We start from the raw sequence: 20,438 nt of genomic DNA, 5'->3' as shown, positions 1-20,438 counted from the left end.
ATTTGACCGGCTATTTATATAAAATTCTTAATTTAAATCGTTACTGAAATTTATAAAAGTAAACTTCTGAGGAAAAAATGCAGTCTTTGTCCCGCTAGTTTCAACTTTTCGTCCCTTTGCTATTTGACAAAGCAAAGGTCAAGTGGGCATAGGAGGGTGACGCCAACAACAAATATTTTCATAGTATTATTAGGGAAAGAAGGAGAAAAACTCAAATTCATAAAATAAAAAATGAGAATGGTGATTGGATTGAAGGGAATAAAGAAATAGCACAAGCTGCAATTGATCATTTCAACGGTATTTTTACTCAACCAAATAGTACTAGTGATATGGACATTCTAAGAAGGTGTGATAGATTGATTACAGATGAAGATAATGAACATATAATGCAAAAACCTACTAAGGAAGAGATCAAAGAGGCCATCTTTTCTATGGACCCAAACAGCGCAGCAGGGCAGATGGATTTAATGGTCTTTTTTCCAAACTACATGAAGAATAGTCAAGAATAATGTTACAGAGTTTGTTTCAGCTTTCTTTAGGGGAGTCAACCTAACAAAATATTACACTCACACATGCTTAGTTCTTATTCCTAAGGTTAAGTCCCCTGACAACTTTTCGTAAATGAGACTAATAAGTTTGTGCAACTTCACCAACAAAATTATTTCTAAGATCCTGACAACGAGAATCATTCCCCTACTTCCAAGGATTATTTTTGAAAACCAGTCTGCCTTTGTGAAAGGCAGACTTATAACAGAAAATATTCTACTTACCCAGGAGATTATACATAGCATCAATAAGAAGAAAAGTGAAAAAGATATAGCAAGGAAGCTGGATATATCTAAGGCATATGATAAGTTGTCCTGGACATTTTTCACCTCTGTACTCAAAAAAGTAGGATTTTCTGAATTGGTCATTGGACTAATATATAGACTAATTTCTAATAATTGGTACTCTATTATCATCAATAGCTCTAGACAGGTTGAAACAAGGGGATCCCTTCTCTCTTTCACTATTCATTATTGTTGTTGAATGCTTGACCAGAGAGCTCTTAAACAGCTTCACCTCAGGGATGACTTTGTTGGGTTCTCTATGCATAAAAATGGACCTCAGATTAATCACCTTTGTTATGTTGATGATCTTGTACTCTTCTCTTCTGCAAACAAGAGATCTATAAAACACATTATGAAGCAATTGAGAATGTATCAAGAAGCATCAGGTCAAGAGATCAACAAAGAAAAAAGCTTTTTCTTGACACATGAGAGTATCGATAATCATCACAAAAGAAGGATCAAGAAGTGGACTGGATAAAGCACTCACAATTCCCGTTCACCTACCTAGGATGTCTCATATACGCTGGAAGGAAAAAAATCAGTCACTTTACTGACATTACCACCAAAGTCTTGGCAAAAGCAGGCGGATGGCAAGAAAGGTTTCTGTCACCAGGAGATAGAGCAGTTATCATTAAACATATACTTCAGTCTCAGACACTTCACCTGCTAGCTGCTATGCTTTCACTGGTCACAATGATGAATCAAATTTAGATGTATTTTGCTAATTTCTTCTAGGGGCATAATGAAAGTAAAAACAAATACCACTGGAGCTCCTGGGCTAAAATGTGTTTTCCAAGAGAAGAGGGTGGTATTGGATTCAAGAGAATTCATGATATATGTGAAACCTTCTTAGCTAAGAGGTGGTGGAGACTCAGAAATGAAAACAACCTCTGGACTAGGTTCATGATCGCCAAATACTGTCCAAAAAGCAACTTAATTGCCAAGAAAAGAAATTCTAAAAGACTCTAATGCATGGAGGAGCCTGATAAATATCAGAAACAAAGTGGAAACTAACATTCTATGGAGAGTGAATGAGGCGAACTTGCTATTCTTGTGGGATAATTGGACAGATGATGGTCCTATAAACTCCTCAGTTAACCTCGCCTATAAACCAAGAAATACTAAAGTGAAGGAATTCATTCAAAATAATAGCTGGGATATTGACACCCTTTTAATGAAGTCCCACAAAATATTGTAAGTATTATAGAGACAGTGAAAATGGAGATCAGGCAATTTGGAAGCCTTCATCATTTGGAAACTTCTCTTGTGCATCTGCGTTACAAATTCTGAGACAAAGGGACAATGATAATGCACTTTTCAGTAAAGTGTGGTCCAAATAAATCCCCTTCAAGATTTTCTTCTTCTTGTGGAGACTGTTGAAAAACAAACTTTCACTAGATAATATTAATTTGAGATTTGGATTCCAATTAGTCTCCAGGTATTGTTGCTGCAAACAATCTAAGGAAGAGAACTTGCAACATATTTTTGTGGAAGGAGACATAGCCAAAAGGGTATGGCATATCATTTCAAGCCCACTTGGCATCAATTGTAGGGCTAGTGGTATCAACAATATGCCATACCAATAGTGGAACCAACATTCTAAGAACCAATTGCACAAACTTATTCTTCACATAACTCTCATTATCACTGGTTGGGAGATCTGGAAGGCCAGGTGCACAAAAAAGTAAAACCAGAAGACTGCAACCATTACCGGAATATGCCAACAAATAGTGTTTCTAATTAAAACTGCTATTGGAAAGAAATTTAGCAGAATGGAGGAAGAATGGTGTTGGAATGATATATGCCACATTGCGGATAATTACCAACCCAGACTGTGAGGCATCATGGTTACTTGGATTAACTCAGAAGAGGATAATTGGAAACTAAACTCTGATAGCAGCTGTATGATGACGCTGGGTAAAGTAGGAGCTGGAGGGATTGTTAGAAGGGGAAATGGAGATATGGTAATGGCTTATGCTAATCCTATTCAATTCTTGACTAACAATTTTAGTGAATTGCAGGCTGCGCTCTTTGGAATCACATGGTGTTGTGAACAATAATTCAACAAGTTAACTGTGGAACTAGACTCACTACTGGTAGTTCAAATGATTCAAGGAAAAGCAAAACCACCATGGAGGCTTCACAAGGACATAGCAGCTATCAAAGAAAAGATATCACATAGAAATATTGAAGTATGTCATTGCTTTAGGGAAGGAAACATTGTATCTGATTCACTTGCAAAACATGCAACTATTATCATGGAGGACAAGATATACATGCAAGAAAATGATCCGCCTTGCGAGACAAAAGGATATCTAAGAGTGGACAAACTCCAAATGCCTTCCTTCAGGATTAGAGCAACCACACACCCAGGATGGTTCTTTGAACTACCATAGCCTGTTACTGCTAGCTGGTAGGATCACATGGAAGACACATTAGACACAAGTTTATTTTTTTTGGAGAAATTAGGCTTTCATGTCACTATGTTCTTAATGGATTTCCATTCCTTTTGCACAAGGAGGTCAGGCCTAGCCCCCTCCTTTGCAATTGTTTTATCTGGAATAAAAGTTCTACACTGTGGGTCAAAAAAAAATATCCTCAATTTTTGAGTTGCTAATTTGAAATTCAGGACATAGCGTCATTAATTTTTAAGCTGCTATTTTGAATTTAAGGACTAAGTGTCTTGAATTTCTGAACTGTTAATTTAAAATTTTTGACGGAAGATTCGAATTTCTGGACACAATATTCACATTTTAGGACATGATGTTCTAAAGTTTGAATCTTAAGGTTTAAACTTTATGATGTCGCGTCCTGAAATTTGAGCGAATTAGCTAATCTTTAAATACATTGTAAAATATAAATATATTTAAACAACATGCTTAAAAATAACTACTTAGTGTCGCTTCCACTTTTAGATCGAGCTTGTTGACACTAACTTTTACATAAGCTATATCAGGCCTTTCTATATACCTTCCCATGCCATGCCCATTGGAAAATGACGTGCACTGATTATGTAAGTGGAACACTAATTGAAATACTAATTAATGGCAGTTGGTTTTATCTTAATTCAGACCATATTTGATACTAATTGTTACCTAATTGACAATTGATCCTCATTTTTCATGAAATTTTTGTTAGACCAGTGGCAATTTAGCAACACATCAAATAAGATTGGTTCCTAAACATAACTCTTTAAAATAGATTGTGATAGACAGTATCAAATGTAATTCTTTCATAAGTTGGCAACTGAAACACTAACTCTAGTAAAACCATATTTGAACCAAATACGTGAAGATCACATTCTAGTATAAAGAATCTTTTATACTATCAGTGAATCTTAATATGTAATAGTAGGTTAGTTATTATTTTTATTTTTATTATTATTATTATAGAAACTTAATTGCAATTAACTTATAAATAATTTGAATGTCTAAATATATATTATATTATTGAGCATAAAATTTAAACTGTTTGAGAATTAACTTTGATTCATAGCCTTTCAAACTTATTTCTAAAAGGGGCCTAAACATTTCTGGCTCCAATTTCTGTGTTCTTTCGTAATCTAACATTATTATGTCCACTAGCTTAAAAAACCAAGAACCCTAAAAAACAGAAGTCGTAGGATTCTTTTCCTAGTAAGCATACAGAGAACATGGGTACTTACTTGGAATCTTTCCAACACTAGGTAATGTCTTATGTTGACATACTTGAGACAAAATATATCAATTTTTCCACTATCTTTTTTCCCCACTCCCTTCCACTATCCTTTTTTTTCCCCATTCTCTATCAACTACTACTGCTATCAAGACATGATGCTGGAAAATCCAAATTATTGGTACAAAGAAATAATAATAATAATAATAATAAATTCAGTATAATTTTATAAGTGGGTTCTAAAGAAGATATTGTGTACACAAATTTTAACCCTATCTTGAGAAGGTCAAGAGACTGTTTCCAAATTATTGGTACAAAGAAGAAGAAGAAGAAAATCCTATATAAGAACTCTGTTCAATGTATGCTCACAGTAGACATATATGTTATCTTTCTTCATTTTAGTTCGTTATATTAGTTGCTTTATCAATTCCTTATGTTAATCTGTAAATTGGACGAAAACCAAATCCAATTAAAGACGGATTGCAGTCATATTAAGTTTCGGTGTTGAAATATTTTTTTCTTATACGAAAACATGATTTTATTCATGAATCAAGACTAACTCTGGTCTTTACAAAAGGTATGTCACATTTTTAATAATTTAAAAAAACATTTTTATATAAATGCCGTCAACTTTCAAGAATTAAAATGTTAATTTAACTCCAGTGAGTTAATTTAATGGGTAAAGAATTAAATTGTTGACCAAAAAGGTCCACATTTGGCCAGAAAAGAAAGAAAAAAAAAAGACATTTGAAACAACATTCTCAACCTCTAACTAGTTAATTAAACGGGTCCAGCGGTCTTCTAAAGTGAGACAAGGGATCATCAAAATATCCTTTTTGGCAAATGATATATAATTATAGTAATTAGTATCTTCCAATTTGGATAACTTGACCATCTATATAATTCCCAATTATTGGCAATATCTTTTTTCTTTCCCAACAATTATTGGCAATATCAACTGACCACATTCATTGCTGTGTGGTTCTTGCTTCTACGTGCTTAGCAGTTTACAGGGAAACAATTATTTTTTCTTATAATTGTATTTCCACACGACTCACAATGAGATGTGTAAAAACATGTATAAAGTTATGATACTGGTATCTTATATTTTACAAAATAAACACCAAATTAAGAGATCTTCTGTGCTAAGCTTTTAAAGGGCACCCATGCATAGAAGATACGGATCATATTGAAAATTGTGGCTTAATTTTAAGGGCTACCAACATATCCAATAGTCCAAAAAGTAGTCAAGGTTTTGTTTTTTCTATCTTTTGGTACTTTAACTAATTAACCTTATAGAATAAATAATTTTACGCTATTCAGATTATTTAAATAAATTTATATAACTGTTTATAGTAAATGTAGTTCGATAATCTAACAAAGGTGAGTTAAGCCGCCAATGATGGCTAACTACTACCGGCCACGGCCGCCCTATGGTCAATCAGCTAAGGAAACATGTGTATAGAAATATGGGAAATCAACCAATTAACCACATTAATAAAGATATACTAATTTATAATTAGGTTACCCTAAAATAGGCAAAAAGGTCAGTATTATTTGATGACATAAAGCCTTAGATAGAGACAGTATAAGGTGGATGGAGTGGCCCCTCAAACATGTTTGTGTATTGAAATTAAAGCATTAATATATCCCTTTGAAAAGACTAACTATTCCACAATAAAGCTTTTTGTTTATTAAATGAAAAAAAAAAAGTAGTATAAGATATGACTTGTCTGTAAGATGGTGCATGCATGCAAGAAAAAGTTTTGTGCTGCATAAACACGCAATTTCGCTAATAAAAAGGCCAAAGAGTTTGCTCATTTCATTGTGCTTCTCTCCAACATTTTGCATCTTATTACTCTAATATTGTGCTTATTCTTCTTCCTTAGCTAAATACACAGTTCCTTTAATTTTCTCTCTTCTGTCAATAATACTATGGAGAATTATACAGGATTTCAAAGAGTGAAACATGTAGGAGCTATGACTTTGGCAGCAGTGTTGCTAGGAGGAAACATTATATTGTCAAAAGTAGCAGCAGATGATGGTATGACTATGAGAGTTATGGTTGCTTATAGGTGGATCTTTGCCACTGCCTTTCTTGCTCCTATCGCTATCGTCGTTGAATGGTAATTAATTTGTCAATCTTCTTGCTTTTCAATCAATATTCCTATGTAAATTAGACTTATCACAGGCCATCAAATGATAATGAAGGTAACCTTCAATTATTGACATGCTACCGTTAAAGATATTTACATTGTCAGCGGGTATGAAAGTCGAAGGAGAGCTAGTCTTTGAGCAATGGTACAGTTGTCTTCTTGTGATTTATAGATCATGGATTCAAGCCGTATGGAAATAGTCACTAATGCTCGCATTAGGGTGGGATGTCTACATCACACCCCTTACAATGCAGTCCTTCCCTGAATCCTGAGTGAATGCGGTATGCCTTGGACACGTGACTGCCTTTTTAGTGTGTATAGAAGTTAAATTATATTCTAGGTAATACCAGATTGATACTGAAAAATCTTCATCAAAATTTTAGTCATAATAATTCTGGGCATATAGACAACTTATGTTAAATCATAGTATAACTGTTTAGTATTTATATCTTTTTGATGTTACCGATAGGGAAAGAAAAGTTTCAAGATAGTAGATAATTGTTAAAAAGAAACCAAAAAAATAAAAATAATAATAATTTAAAACAATCTTTTTCAAATAGAAAAACTTGTAAGTTGTGATACTTAACAGTACTAATAAAAACTTGTGGGTATGTTTATCTACATGATATTGAGAAAAGAATATTTGCCTCTACCTTTCTGAGTTTCGCTTTTGACCCCGCTAAGTCTATTATATACACTTTTAACTATTGCTGCACCACATTATGTTTGTGTCCTTTTTATTCTTATTTTCAATTTCAAAATAATTATCTCTGTCTTTTGCTTTTCTTCTCTTTTTTTACTGGTGACAAATGGATCTTTGACTATATAAGACTTTTTGGACAAGTCAACAAGATACTCTGACCCCATTTAGTATCCACCTGATTCTTTTATCTTATATAGAATTGCTTTAGCTTTTATTTTATTAAGCAATAAGACTATGTTAAAAAATTACCTTGCTGAAATGTCATTTTTTAAAATTAAAAGTTTATTCGGATAAATTTACATGGTAAAGTTGGCATGTATTTAAAATTTTCAGGAAAAATACATTGTGATATTTCAACTAAAAAATTACAACAAGATGCAAATATTTAGAAAGTTGGTAAAGTATAATCTAGTTCTCTTTTAAAGAAAAAAAATCATTATTCTTTGAGTTTTAATACAAATATTTTGTTTGACAAGAAATGCTTTTGGTCTCTTTTTTGCAGGAATAAGCGGCCAAAACTAACTTGGACTGTCATTTTGCAAGCATTTCTGTCGGGGCTACTAGGGTAAGTTATGCTGCGACTCTTGACTTTCAACAAATATAAGGGGCGGAAACATATTCTCAAAACTTAAGGGTGGATAATTGTAATACAAGATAACTACATGGGAGATGAATATAATTCACCCAAACTACTGGGACCAATATGTAACTTCGTAATGAAATGTCAAGTATACTACTACTATACTTTATCTACAAAACATCAATTAAAACAAGAAAATTGGATTTAATTACATAAAAAGAATAAAAAGATCAACTTAAAAGGTGTTCAATCTGTTTAGGGAGGATAAAAAATATCTTGGAAAAAACGTTTATGTCTATCCCAATCCCCAGAACACATTCTCTATCTATAATGGCCATTTAGTTTGCTTAAACTTTTGCCAAGAATCAGCTTATGATATCAGACAAATGAGTCATTAATATTTTAAAACAATCACTATCATTTATCATATTAATCCAATTGATATTCGCTGTCTACTTTCGTTACAGATTCTCTAGATAGCATACTCTTGGATAGGCGTAATAATGCGCAACATGGCAATGCTTTTCGTTATGATCCATATTAAGGGAGTATAATATTGGATAGTAATTTTTTGGTAAAGATTCTATCTCTACTAACAAATTGAAAAGAAACACCACCATGCATCAAATTGTCTCTTAATTGACCAGCATAAATGACTGTTGATATAAACATAATTTACTACGAGTAATATGTTTTACCATAATTCTAGAGCTAACAAATTCATGTCATCTTACTTGTAATTGTATATTCTCAGGGGTTCGTTGTTTTCGATATTATTTTATACAAGTGTGATATTGACATCTGCGACGTTTGCAACCGCAATATACAATCTTATTCCAGCAATGACTTTTGTCATAGCAGTCCTTCTCAGGTAGATATCCTGCATAATTCATTTAGTTATCATGTTCTATTTTGACGACCAGAATTTCATATATTCTAAGGTTTTCTTTTCAAAATCTTCAATAATTTTAGTCAGCTTGTAAAAAACGTAGAGAATATGTCATTAACATGATGACTTTTTTATTCTAATGTTCATAGGTTCGAGAATTTATCATTTGATAAAGCAAGTGGGAAAGCTAAGGTGATGGGGACAATGATATGTATTGGTGGAGCAATGGTATTGACATTATACAAAGGTTTAGAGGTGCATATGTGGCCTATCAAAATTGATTTGTTACATCATTCTAATGAAGCAACATCACACAATAAGAAATTACCTGGCACTTTTGCTTTGGGAATTGTACTCGCCATTACCTCTTGCATTTGTTATTCACTGTGGATAGTATTATTGGTAAGTATATAATTCCTCTATTCTGTCTTTTTTGCTTTTCTTTTTTCTTTTTAATTAAATTGAGATATGTAAACTTTTATTGTGGCATTTAATTTGCTTGCATAATATATATTGTAATTGTATACATGGTTAATTACTTCCGTCACAACATTTAAGGAGAATTATTATTTATTGTTACTTATACCAACACACTAGATTGTATTCCTAACAATAAGCAAGCAAAGTAAATTAGCTATGATATTCCGAATTAAGTATATATAAAAAAAAGTAAGGGTGTCAACTGAGCAGGTTGGCAAAATTTGGGCTGGTGAAAGCAAATTGTCCCATGAATCATTAAGTCACAACCTGTCGAAAAATTAGTTCGGTTAAGATTAATTCACGGGTCAATTTGGACTAAACTAAACATTTAGTTCAGAATCTTCGTTTGTTTGTCTATGTATTTTAAATTTATAATTTGTTTAACTACCAAATCAAACTAACAAAACAATCTATTTATTTTATATATATATATATATATATATATATATATTCTGAGTAGTCTTGTTGTATCTCAGTTGAATCAATAATGTTCAATATTCTTAAAGTTTCAATCTGTGAAGAACTAATGGTGGTGCTTGTTTTTTGTTTTTCAATAGGCAAAGGTAAGTAAAAACTACCCATGCTATTACTCAAGTACAGCGTTAATGAGCTTAATGGGATCCATTCAATCAGTCATTTTTGCATTATGCTTCGACAGAGAAAGTGCTCAATGGAAACTTGGTTGGAACAGAAGATTATTCGTTGTTGTCTATCTAGTAAGAACACATTCTTAATTAGTTGTTAATTGAAAATTTTTACATATAAAGATTGCCGATGTTTTTTTTTATAACTATAGCGTCTGAGTTAGCTTGCGCACACATCAAATTATTATTGTTATTAGATAATTTGATATGCACATATAATACTATATGGTTGCTAATATATAGTGTTGTTTATGTAGGGAACATTAGGGTCTGGAATTGTGGTAATTTTGATGACATGGTGCTCTCAAAAAAGAGGCCCTCTATTTGTCTCTGTCTTCAACCCTTTAATACTGCTTTTTGTGGCATTGGCTAGTTCTTTACTACTTGATGAGACATTGTATCTTGGAAGGTAAACTTAAATTATTATTTTTCCTCCTATTATAAAAAATTTGATCCTTTTAAATTGTAGCTAATCATTATTAAGCTAGAAAAAACAGTCGTTAAACTTTTGATATCCATTTTTATTGGGCTAACTTGTTGGACATGGACAGTGTATTAGGTGGATTTTTTATTATAATGGGCTTATATGTGGTACTATGGGGAAAAGGAAAAGATATGAAGGCGTCAAAGTTTATAATATCCAAGGAAGCATCCCAAAAAAATGATTTAGAAGCTCCTCAAAATCAAGGTAACATTAACTTTTAGCACTCTAACTTAATTATGTTTTAATTCATTCTACTCAAGTTTAGTTATATATGCCTCAATGAATGATTAGAAAGTTCTAACTAATTATTTGTGCAAATCTTCTCATTCTTTTAACGAGCAACTAATTAATATTATTTTTGTTTATGCATAGGTGGACAACTTACAGGCTCTGCTGCAACAATAAAGCAAGGCATGCCCGAATAGGAGTTAAAAAGTGTTTCTTGGCTATTCTTCCACAAAGTTAGGAGTGGCAACACTATTCAAATGAAGAAAGGAGTTCTAGTTTTGTCATTTGATATAACCGTCAATATATTACATAGCCACCTTAAATGATAATTGTAACATCTAATGCAATACCCATTAATGGGCACTGTGCAAAATATAGTAGACATAATGATTATTGATAAGTCTTCCAACATTATAGTGCAGTCAACTTGTACATTATTAACCATTTTCAAGCACAAGTTTGCTCAATGATAAAATGATTGATAGATAAAAGTTTAAGTTTTATGCACTAATATAGTAAAAAATTTACTACTAATTGGTATGGTTGAAGAAGTATGGTGTTCTCGGTAAAGAAAAAGAGTTTGAATAAAAAAGTGGAAGAATAGAAGGACAAAAGGTTACTTGTCTTGCTTATAAAACAAAAAACGCCTATTTTTGCACAACTTTTTAAAACAGGACATAAAATGAACAGCAATCCCGCAGGGACACTCCGTGCAATTTTGTGGAAATAAAAGGACACAAAAGAAACTTCAAAGCCCTAACACGCATGATGAGCTTGCCCATTTATTCTAGGTCCAGCCCAGGTCCCGCCCCTTTATATCATTTATTATGTGCATTCCTGTAAAGTTCACAAATGATTTTAGAGCTGATCCTGAACTTTTGATCTTAGGGGCATGTTACTCGATCAATTGGCAAAACGTTTGACTTTTGACTTTAAAATTTTGCCATTAGTTAGGTAACATGCCCTAAAGGCTAAAAGTTAAAAACCACCCCATATGGTTGTCATGCTCCAAACCTGAGGAGACAAGACCGGCACCCGGTGCTTCACTTGACCGAGCGTACCAACTTCAGACTGAGGGACTATGAACATACAATGTGATACTTTGGCCATAGGACCACATTGCAGGACAATTTGTGAAATAAAATATAAAATTAAATGGAGACTAGCTCCAACTGAACCTCAGTATAAAGGTGGGCCGGCAAGGTCGTCATAACTACTACAGCTGACAAACCAACATAAGCCCAACATACTACACTGACTGACAAGATATGTCTACAAGCCTCTGCTGATGGTTGTACTGTGGTCGGAACAGGGCCCCCGGCCTATATATATATATATATAATATGTACTGAAAACCCTGGACCGACAACTTCGAAGGACGTGGAGCTTACTGATCAACCTGAACTCGAAAAACGCCTACTAAGGAGGTCTACCCATCTGTCTATCTGAACCTGCATGCATGAAATGTAGTATTTTAGGCCAAAAGGACATCAGTACGAAACAATATACCGAGTATGTAAGGCAGTAGAACAATTGAAAGCTAAAATTGAACTGATAATATAATAACTGAAATTTACTGGGAGTCAAAGATGATTTGAAGATATGTTTATCTGTTGATACTGATTCCGCTCTCACAATATAGTAAGTAAAATAGTTGTCCAACTCTATAATGCTCGGTACATGTAATTGCTTAGCCGTAGTAGGCATGCTCATAGACGCTTGGTCATACTAGGCTCGGTAACTCGACCATCCTGGGATCGCTCATAGGCACTCGGCTGTAGTAAGCTCGGTGTATAACTTACCATCTGATCAGAGGTTGTCCAATAGGGTCTTGCCCACCGATTATAGCTCGGTGGTGGTGACAACACAGTAATACTGTATACATATATACACCCTTTGCTCTCTTCACTGGAAGAAGATAATACTTAACTAAAAATAAAAGTCTGATAAGGGAAAATACTATAACTTATGAGACTAGGATAATGGACATAAATTCAAGAGTACAAACTTCTCTTTATGTCTCGTTATCAAACGCATGCAGTTACAGGATCATGCCAAAATAAAGAAACGGTTTAGCTGTAACATACCTTATCACAATCTGTCCAAAAATAACGTTGAACTCGTCTCGTGCACTTTAATCTACAACAACAATAATAAGGCTATCGTTAAGCTACGAAAGATGCAATTACCGCATATCAAACAACAAGCTTATTTTATATTAAAACGGACAGCATCTCCCCTGTTTTCATTAATTTCCCAAGTCCACAAACCAACAAGAACGCATACAACCTTCAAATATATACTTTCAACACCACAGCACAAATCAATCTACACAATAACAAGTGCATAAACATTACCAACAAAATTACTATTTAAAACAACGAGTGGCAAGTTCGAATTGAATCCCTTTTGAACCCTTTAATCCCAAAGTCATTCATTAATTAACTTAATAACATATCCAATGATATTAAAGTACAATGGGGGACTTCTAACCTCCTATTCATCTTCTAAATCACCCTCAAACAGCCCAACAATCCAACAACAACAAGTACAACTTTCCATTGTTATGTTGTCCTTTCTCTTCATATTCACAGTACCAATAGCAAGCAACATGTAGATAATATATTTATAATAACAACATCATAAAAAGTTATTTTTCGTGGTTTCCAACCATTTAAAGTTCATAGAAAGAACCATTCCAAAATAGTCCATTAAGAACAATAACATCTCAAACTGTTTCAAGTCTCCTCTTGAAGTATTTTGTTCAAATAATGCAACTAACATACAAATAACCTCAAGCACATGTAGTAGGTTGTTATACTCACCTTGAGCAGTAGCAACAACTTGAAATTTCATCCAAACATAGTCTACAACTATCCTTAATGATAACGCAACCTCAAAGAGGTGTTTTTCTTCACTGGAACTAACTTTTGACGGTGAAATATAGTGTAATCATTTGGATTCACCTTCAAACCTTTATGGTATCTGTTTATGAGGAGTGTAAGGACGAAGTTGGATCAAAAAATGAGAAATAAAGGTCGTCCAAAATTGTTTTTAAAGTGAAGTAGGTCGACCATTGCCTAAATGGTGCCAATGGGAGCTGCTTGTGCAGTCTCGCAAAAATACGAATATCTCTCTACTCCTATGTCGTATCAACGAACGTGTTAATGCATTAGAAACTAGACTCGTAGATATTCAATTTGGTAGGTGGATCATTCCATAATTCCAAGTATTGAGAGAAAGCTCAGCTACATTTGTCCTAATTTTCAAAACATTTACGAATATAACTTGCGATGACCTTTGCTAACTTTTGTTCCACAACTCGCTTGATTTCAAAACATAACACACGACTATCATACGTCCAAAATAATTCATAACATAACTTCCTTATCATGTTAAGCACCCTAGTCTCACCCCAAAAGTATATGTTATAACATTCCCAACTTATCGACTTTCGGCGAAACTTATTTTCTTCAATTCGTTTACTTTCTAAGCCTTCCAACCCTTTTGGTACTTGTTATTCATGATCTTAAATATTTGTAATCTCCACGGTAATATGATTAACTTACTTTATGTACTTTCAAAGATGATCTCATTTTTAAACTTATATCAATTGACTTACAATATACTGTCACGTATGAAAATATATAGTGTAACAATGGTATTCTATTTTTGCCATTTTCATATGTTGTCTATTGATTTATGCAATTTTATCATTTTTTATGGAGAATAATTTCGAACATGTCCCTCAGGTATGTTTTTTGAAAGTAGTGTAATTTTAGCTTGAGACATTACATTCACCTACTTTTTTCCTTAATTACCAAACTGAATTCAAGGCCCCATTTGGCCATGAGTTTTGCCAAAATAAATTTGGGATTTATTTTCAAAACTCGTGTTTGGTCATAAATTTTGCTCACATTTTGACAAAATCCCAAAATCATCCCAATTGCTGATTTTGGGCCAAAATCCCAAAATTTGGGAATTATATACATGTTTTTCCAAAATAAAGTTAGGAAATATGTTTTGAAAACGTATGTCCAAACACATTTTCATCTTCAAACCAAACTTCACCCAAATCAGAATTTTTAAAATAAATTTGAAATCTATGGCCAAACGCTAACCAAATGTAAAGTATCTATATTATTCAACCCCTCCCCCAACCAAAAAAAAATAAAATTGAAGGACCCTTGTCGCCGTATACGTAGATGCTAACTTTTCAAAAATATCAAAACTCCTCTTCATATTTCAAGTATGAAAAAGAAAGGAAAATGACTATTGTACCTCTCTACTATTATAAATTAGTTATAGATAACCCCCATTATACTATTCGAAAGTTTTTGCCGCGGTACCCGTTTGAATATATTTACTCCTCCATCTAACGGATCCAGTGTCCACGTACCATGCAGGTGACTGTAGTTTTGTAGGCAATATGATTGTAATATGGAACTAACTATTGGTTCAATACATTGAAATGGAAAATGACTTTCTATGATAAAGAAAATATTACTTAAAAAGGAAACAGTGGAATTGTGGAAATTAAACTCGCTTATTCAATGATAAGTTTCCGCCAGTATTACAAAACTATAAGCATTGATATGAAAATGACTTAAGTTTACCCTTTTTGTTTATCTCTATGATCTCTTCAAAGCATGCCTAAGTATATGGAATAATCTGGATTAGATGAATTTATCATTTGCCTTTAATTGTAATTCAATTTCTCGCCTAATTCAGGTATTGTAGAAAGAGGTGTACAAAGGAAACTGATAAACCGCACCAACCCAATAATCCGAGTCAAATCGAAAAAAAAAAACCCGATTATGGTTTGGTTTGATTTGGTTTGGTGTTGGAAAAAAATCCGACCATAATTGGTTTGATTTGATTTTAACCAAAGAAGGTCAAACCGAAACTAAACTAACCCGACATTACATATATAGAAATTTTAGATATAAATATATTTATTGTGATGTAATTATAAATATTTCTTAACAAATTTCATTTTATCTTTTAAGTTATTATTTCAAGGTTGGACTTAGAACTTTTGAATGTTCCAATAAGTTTTATAGCCATTAATATTAGTAAATTAAATAATGCTAACAAAAGCCCAAACCAAAATCAAATCAATACTAATGCTAACAACATACATTCAATTCAATACTACAAATGAGAATGTATTGAATATCTATTTATTTTTTTTTTGTAATAATTTTGGATAAAAATGCATAACCTATTTTTATTTTTTCTTTAGCGTTTAGTCGTGTAATTAATACTCCCTTATTAGTCCACTTACTAGCATGACTTAGTACTTTTAGATTATGTTTATTTTTATTATGGCTTTTTTAATTAGCAATATTTATATTACATAATTTTATTGTCTTTATTGTTAAATATTTTAGGATAATGCCATGACACATCTCATATTTTATATGATTTTCTTAGAAAATACTTTATAAAGTTGCATCTTACTAGGATTAAAGAAATATTTTGAGCACAAGTTATATGTTTTGTTCTACGAAGATTTTACCGGAAAAAAACCCGAAACCCCCCGAATAACCCGAGAAAACCCGAAAAAACCGAGATTGAAAAACCCGAGTTTTATTGATTTGGTTTGGTCTTTAGATTTAATAACCCGACACAGTTGATTTGGTTTGGTAATTATAAAATCCAAACAAACCCGACCTATGTACACCCTTACTAATATTCATTGTTCTTGTCAATCAAAGGCTGCAACATTTGACACGATGTGAGCATTAAACAATCTGATTGGGTGGGGTTTGGGGGGGGGGGGGGAATTAGTTGTATTGTAAAACTTAGATCCAATAATTTATGCTACTAATGCGGCAGTGTTAATTAAATTACTGGATAAATTTATCTTCTCTTCAGCTTTCGTTACAGCAAAATCAAAATAACAAAGATTTGAAATTACAACATATTTTAAAAAAACACCTTACTTGAACTTGATGTATGCATTAAACCATGTTAATTTATTATGGTCAAGCAATAGATAGAGGTAAGAGCATAACACAAGGTGCTCAGCGATATATTTTATTTAGTAGTTTATGAATCAAAAAGAATCGAACGTAGAGGAGGACACAAAGAGCACACACCATAAAGTAGCAAAAATTATGAAATTTTCCGAAAGGACGTGTCATGGTTAAATGAAATTTCCAAAAATCAAAGAAGATTTACTTTGTTATTTTGCTGCATAAAAACAAATTGTACTGATTTTCAGTATGAGCTTAAAATTTTGCCTAAGCCAGTGAGTAGAAAATCAATTTATCAAGCCAAATTAATTGTTTAGATTTTAGAATTTTAAAAAGATCAAAAACATATTTTTACAACTCTATCTTAAATAAGATAGAGTTGTAATAACTATAGGGGTATTAAATTACTGAGTCATACCATGAAAGTATGGGAGAGGGTCGTTGAAGCAAGGGTGAGGATGACAGTGTCTATATCAGACAACCAGTTCGGGTTCATGCCGGGTCGTTCAACCACAGAAGTTATACACCTTGTTAGGAGGTTGGTGGAACTGTACAGAGAGAGAAAGAAGGATCTGCACATGGTGTTTATCGACTTGGAGAAAGCGTATGACAAGGTTCCTAGAGAAGTTCTATGGAGATGCTTGGAGGCAAAAGGTGTGTTGATTCCCTATATTATGGCGATTAGGGACATGTATGATGGGCTAAGACTCGGGTTAGGACGGTGTGAGTACGTGAGTTTTGCCCTATATGAGAATTACTCCCAAAAAATTCCAAAAAAAAAAATTTTGTTTGTTTGCAATTTTGTGTTATTTTTCTTGTATTGTTTGCATTTTGTCTGTGCATGTTTATTTGCTAAAATTAATAAAAAATACGTCGCATTTGCGTTCAGGATTTAAGTTTACAATTATGAGTAATTAAGTTTGTTTTACAAGAATGAAAATTACAAAAATAGGCATCTTTTGCATTTTTAGCCTTTAATGTCCAAATTGCGTGATTGTATTTTAAATTGTCATTTCATTTTATATGATAATTGTTGCTAGGAATTAATTAGTATTTTTTAAGTTAATTTAGTTTATAACTTAATTTATAATTTTAGTTTTATTAATTAAAAAATAAAAAGAGAGCAAAAAATATAAGGAAAATCGGATTGGGCCACCTTCTAATTTAAATCAACCTTGGCCCAAATCAAATAACCCCACCGGGTCGACCCGACCCAGTCCGCCCCATAACCCAAACTAATCCCAACCCCCATTTTCATTTTTCATTGCCCTAAAAAACCATCCCCCCATCTTCTTCTTCTCCAAACAACCCCTCAAGCTCCCATGGCTGCCTCCTCCTTCGTCTGCGTCCAAACGACCACCCCGTCCCCATCGTCCCTCACGAACAGCGGACCAGCGACGCAGCCAGCCAGCCCCATCGTTTCTGAGCAACCACCAGCCATGAACACCACCCAAACCACCATTGTCGCTGCCCTCCCCCGTCCGCCATTAACGAGCAGCATGGCTGCTGCGTTGTTGCTCTTTCTTCTTCGTCGCAGCTCACCCATAACACACACAGTCGTCTTCAACAGCCTCCCCGTCGTCCCTATCATCCCTCACGTCCAGCTCCAACGACCAACTCTCATGGTTGTTGCTTCTTCTTCTTCATCTCCGCTGCCTCGTCGACCTCCAGGAAACCTCACAGTCCGTCGAGCTCCAGCCAGCCACCATGGTTGCTGCTTCGTCTTCAACTGCCTTCCCCCTCGCCGCCACCAGCTCGTCCAAACAACTAACTTCATCTCCTTCGTCGGAAAAACCTTACGTCTAGCCATGAGCGACCACCATCGCTTCTACAACGCCCACCTTTATCGATCTCCTCTTCAGAAAATCACAGCAACAGTAGCAAGAGAGAGGGCAGTATAAATCGATATTTGTCAAGTTCGAAAATACAAACAAAGATGGATTTCAACTGAATTGAGTTTGGTATGCCGATTCGAATCCCGTCCGGGGTTCTGTCCGTCATTGTTTCTTCGCTCAAGTTTTGGAGCCAATTAAGGTTCTCACATCTCTCCTTTCTCTTTATTGTGCTTATCAATGGTGGTGATAAATGAGAAATTATTTCTGGGATTGCTTGTTTTCCGTAAGTTTCTTGTAGATTAGTATTAGTTGTAGAGCCTATAGTATTTTTGCTAATATTGAGTTGGTTCATATGATTTCATTTTGTGTGATGTTTGGTTCCTTTCACTTTGTTGTTTGTCATTTTTTTGCATATGAGTTCATTTTGTTTGTCGATTCAGTAGCATTCATTCACTTTGTCTGAAGTTTAATGGAGAATTGTGAATACAGTTAGCTTATTCCTCTGTATCTATGTGAATCAAATTTTTGACCTTATTAGTTCAATACAAATATTTCTAAATCATTGAATCTTTCATCTTTGTTATGATGCTGTTTGATTTAGTTTGAGTTCAACTGATGTTGAGTTTGGTGATTTAAATCTACTTGTTTGTCCTGTTAAGTTTGTTGATATGAATCTGACTTTGTTGTTAATTCATGAATGTTGTCGATTAGGAGTTTGTTTGGCAAGTTTGTTATGCAGAGTTTGATTATTAGTTGTCAATTGTCAGGTTTGATTGGTTATAGCTGCTGTATTTTGGTTAATTGATTAGGTGAATTGGTTATAGCTGATGTGGGTAGAATAGTAAATTGCAGTGTTTTCAGGGGTAGAATGGTAATTTCAGTAATTTCAGAGGGGTATTTTTGGAATTGAAAATTTGAACAATTATTTAATCTGAGTGTTCCGTCCACTAAGTACCAATAATATTAAAATAATACATAAAATAATACGTAGTGGGGGACAAGACATAATGGTGGGTAATTAATACATTGTTTAATATAGTGGGGGACAAAGCATGCGGTAGTGGGGAATAAAGGAATTAAATAAAGAAAAGATATGTGTTAGTGGGAACTAATATATTTGTTTAATATAGTGGGGGACAAAACATTAAGTAGTGGAAGTTAAAGGGGGGTGGGTGGAAGATGGTGGGATTTTAATTTTAAATGCTTGAAGTTTGGCTATAAATAAGAGGGCTGGACACAATTAAAAGGGAGAGCTTGACAGAAGTAAGAATTCCGAAAATATCGAGAGAGAATAGGAGATTTTCTGAATATTAAGAGAGATTTGAGGATTTTTCGGAACAGAAAAAACATTCTAGAAATTTAAAGAGAGAGTAGTATACACCCGATATACAATCTGAATACACTGGATATACGGATTCAAAAATTAAGGGTTAAACATTAACTGGTCTTTCAATCTGAAAAAGATTCACTTTGTTACTGCCCGTTGATTATTGTTTGTGTTTCTGGATTTTCATTTGGTTTGTTCTTTGAGTTTGATTGGTTATTTGCTACTACTTCACTGGTTGTTGCTGGATTTCTGCTCGATTTTTTAAATCTGTTGCTGGGTGTTGCTGTTGTTGTATGCTACTGCATTCCTGCTGATCTTCCTTTTCTTTTGCTTCCAATATCAGGTACACAACTGACACACTGGTTACTGTAAACTGAAACATGAAGCATGAATATGAAATGAAGAGTTGAAGTTCTGAATTATCTTAGTTATATTCTGAATTTTATTTGTATATATACATTATTTAGCTTCCTCTAAATCAGAATCATGTAGTTGTTTAATATATATAATGGAACATCTGACAGTAGCTTAGTGGACGAACTGTCTTTGTATTGCCTAAAAAATAAATAAATGGTGTAGTAACTCTGTCCAGTTAGTTCTTTATTGTTGGATGATTATCATGTCTCATAAAGCATGTTAGCTGATTT

At 33.6% G+C, this 20,438-nt stretch overlaps 1 protein-coding gene and 1 long non-coding RNA gene across 2 annotated transcripts; one reads left to right on the top strand and one right to left on the bottom strand.

The window, feature by feature from the left end:
- Positions 1-709: 709 nt before the first annotated feature.
- On the bottom strand, positions 710-3,354 carry LOC142166252 (uncharacterized). Its single transcript, XR_012696491.1, has 2 exons — positions 1,335-3,354; positions 710-1,168 (listed from the first exon to the last, which is right to left on the bottom strand). It is a non-coding gene; the product is annotated as an uncharacterized LOC142166252 (long non-coding RNA).
- A 2,950-nt stretch (positions 3,355-6,304) lies between these two features.
- On the top strand, positions 6,305-11,059 carry LOC107813145 (WAT1-related protein At1g68170-like). Its single transcript, XM_016638361.2, has 8 exons — positions 6,305-6,610; positions 7,846-7,908; positions 8,678-8,794; positions 8,962-9,214; positions 9,850-10,008; positions 10,194-10,345; positions 10,488-10,624; positions 10,793-11,059. Exons 1-8 carry the CDS (start codon positions 6,420-6,422, stop codon positions 10,843-10,845), a joined length of 1,125 nt encoding a protein of 374 aa, XP_016493847.1. The 5' UTR covers positions 6,305-6,419; the 3' UTR covers positions 10,846-11,059.
- The last annotated feature ends 9,379 nt before the right edge of the window (positions 11,060-20,438 follow it).

The sequence above is a fragment of the Nicotiana tabacum genome, chromosome 11 (assembly GCF_000715075.1).
Source record: "Nicotiana tabacum cultivar K326 chromosome 11, ASM71507v2, whole genome shotgun sequence".
NCBI classification, from domain to species: domain Eukaryota; kingdom Viridiplantae; phylum Streptophyta; class Magnoliopsida; order Solanales; family Solanaceae; genus Nicotiana; species Nicotiana tabacum.
Note: the sequence above shows the minus strand (reverse complement) of the source record. Positions and strands in the feature narration are given on the sequence as shown.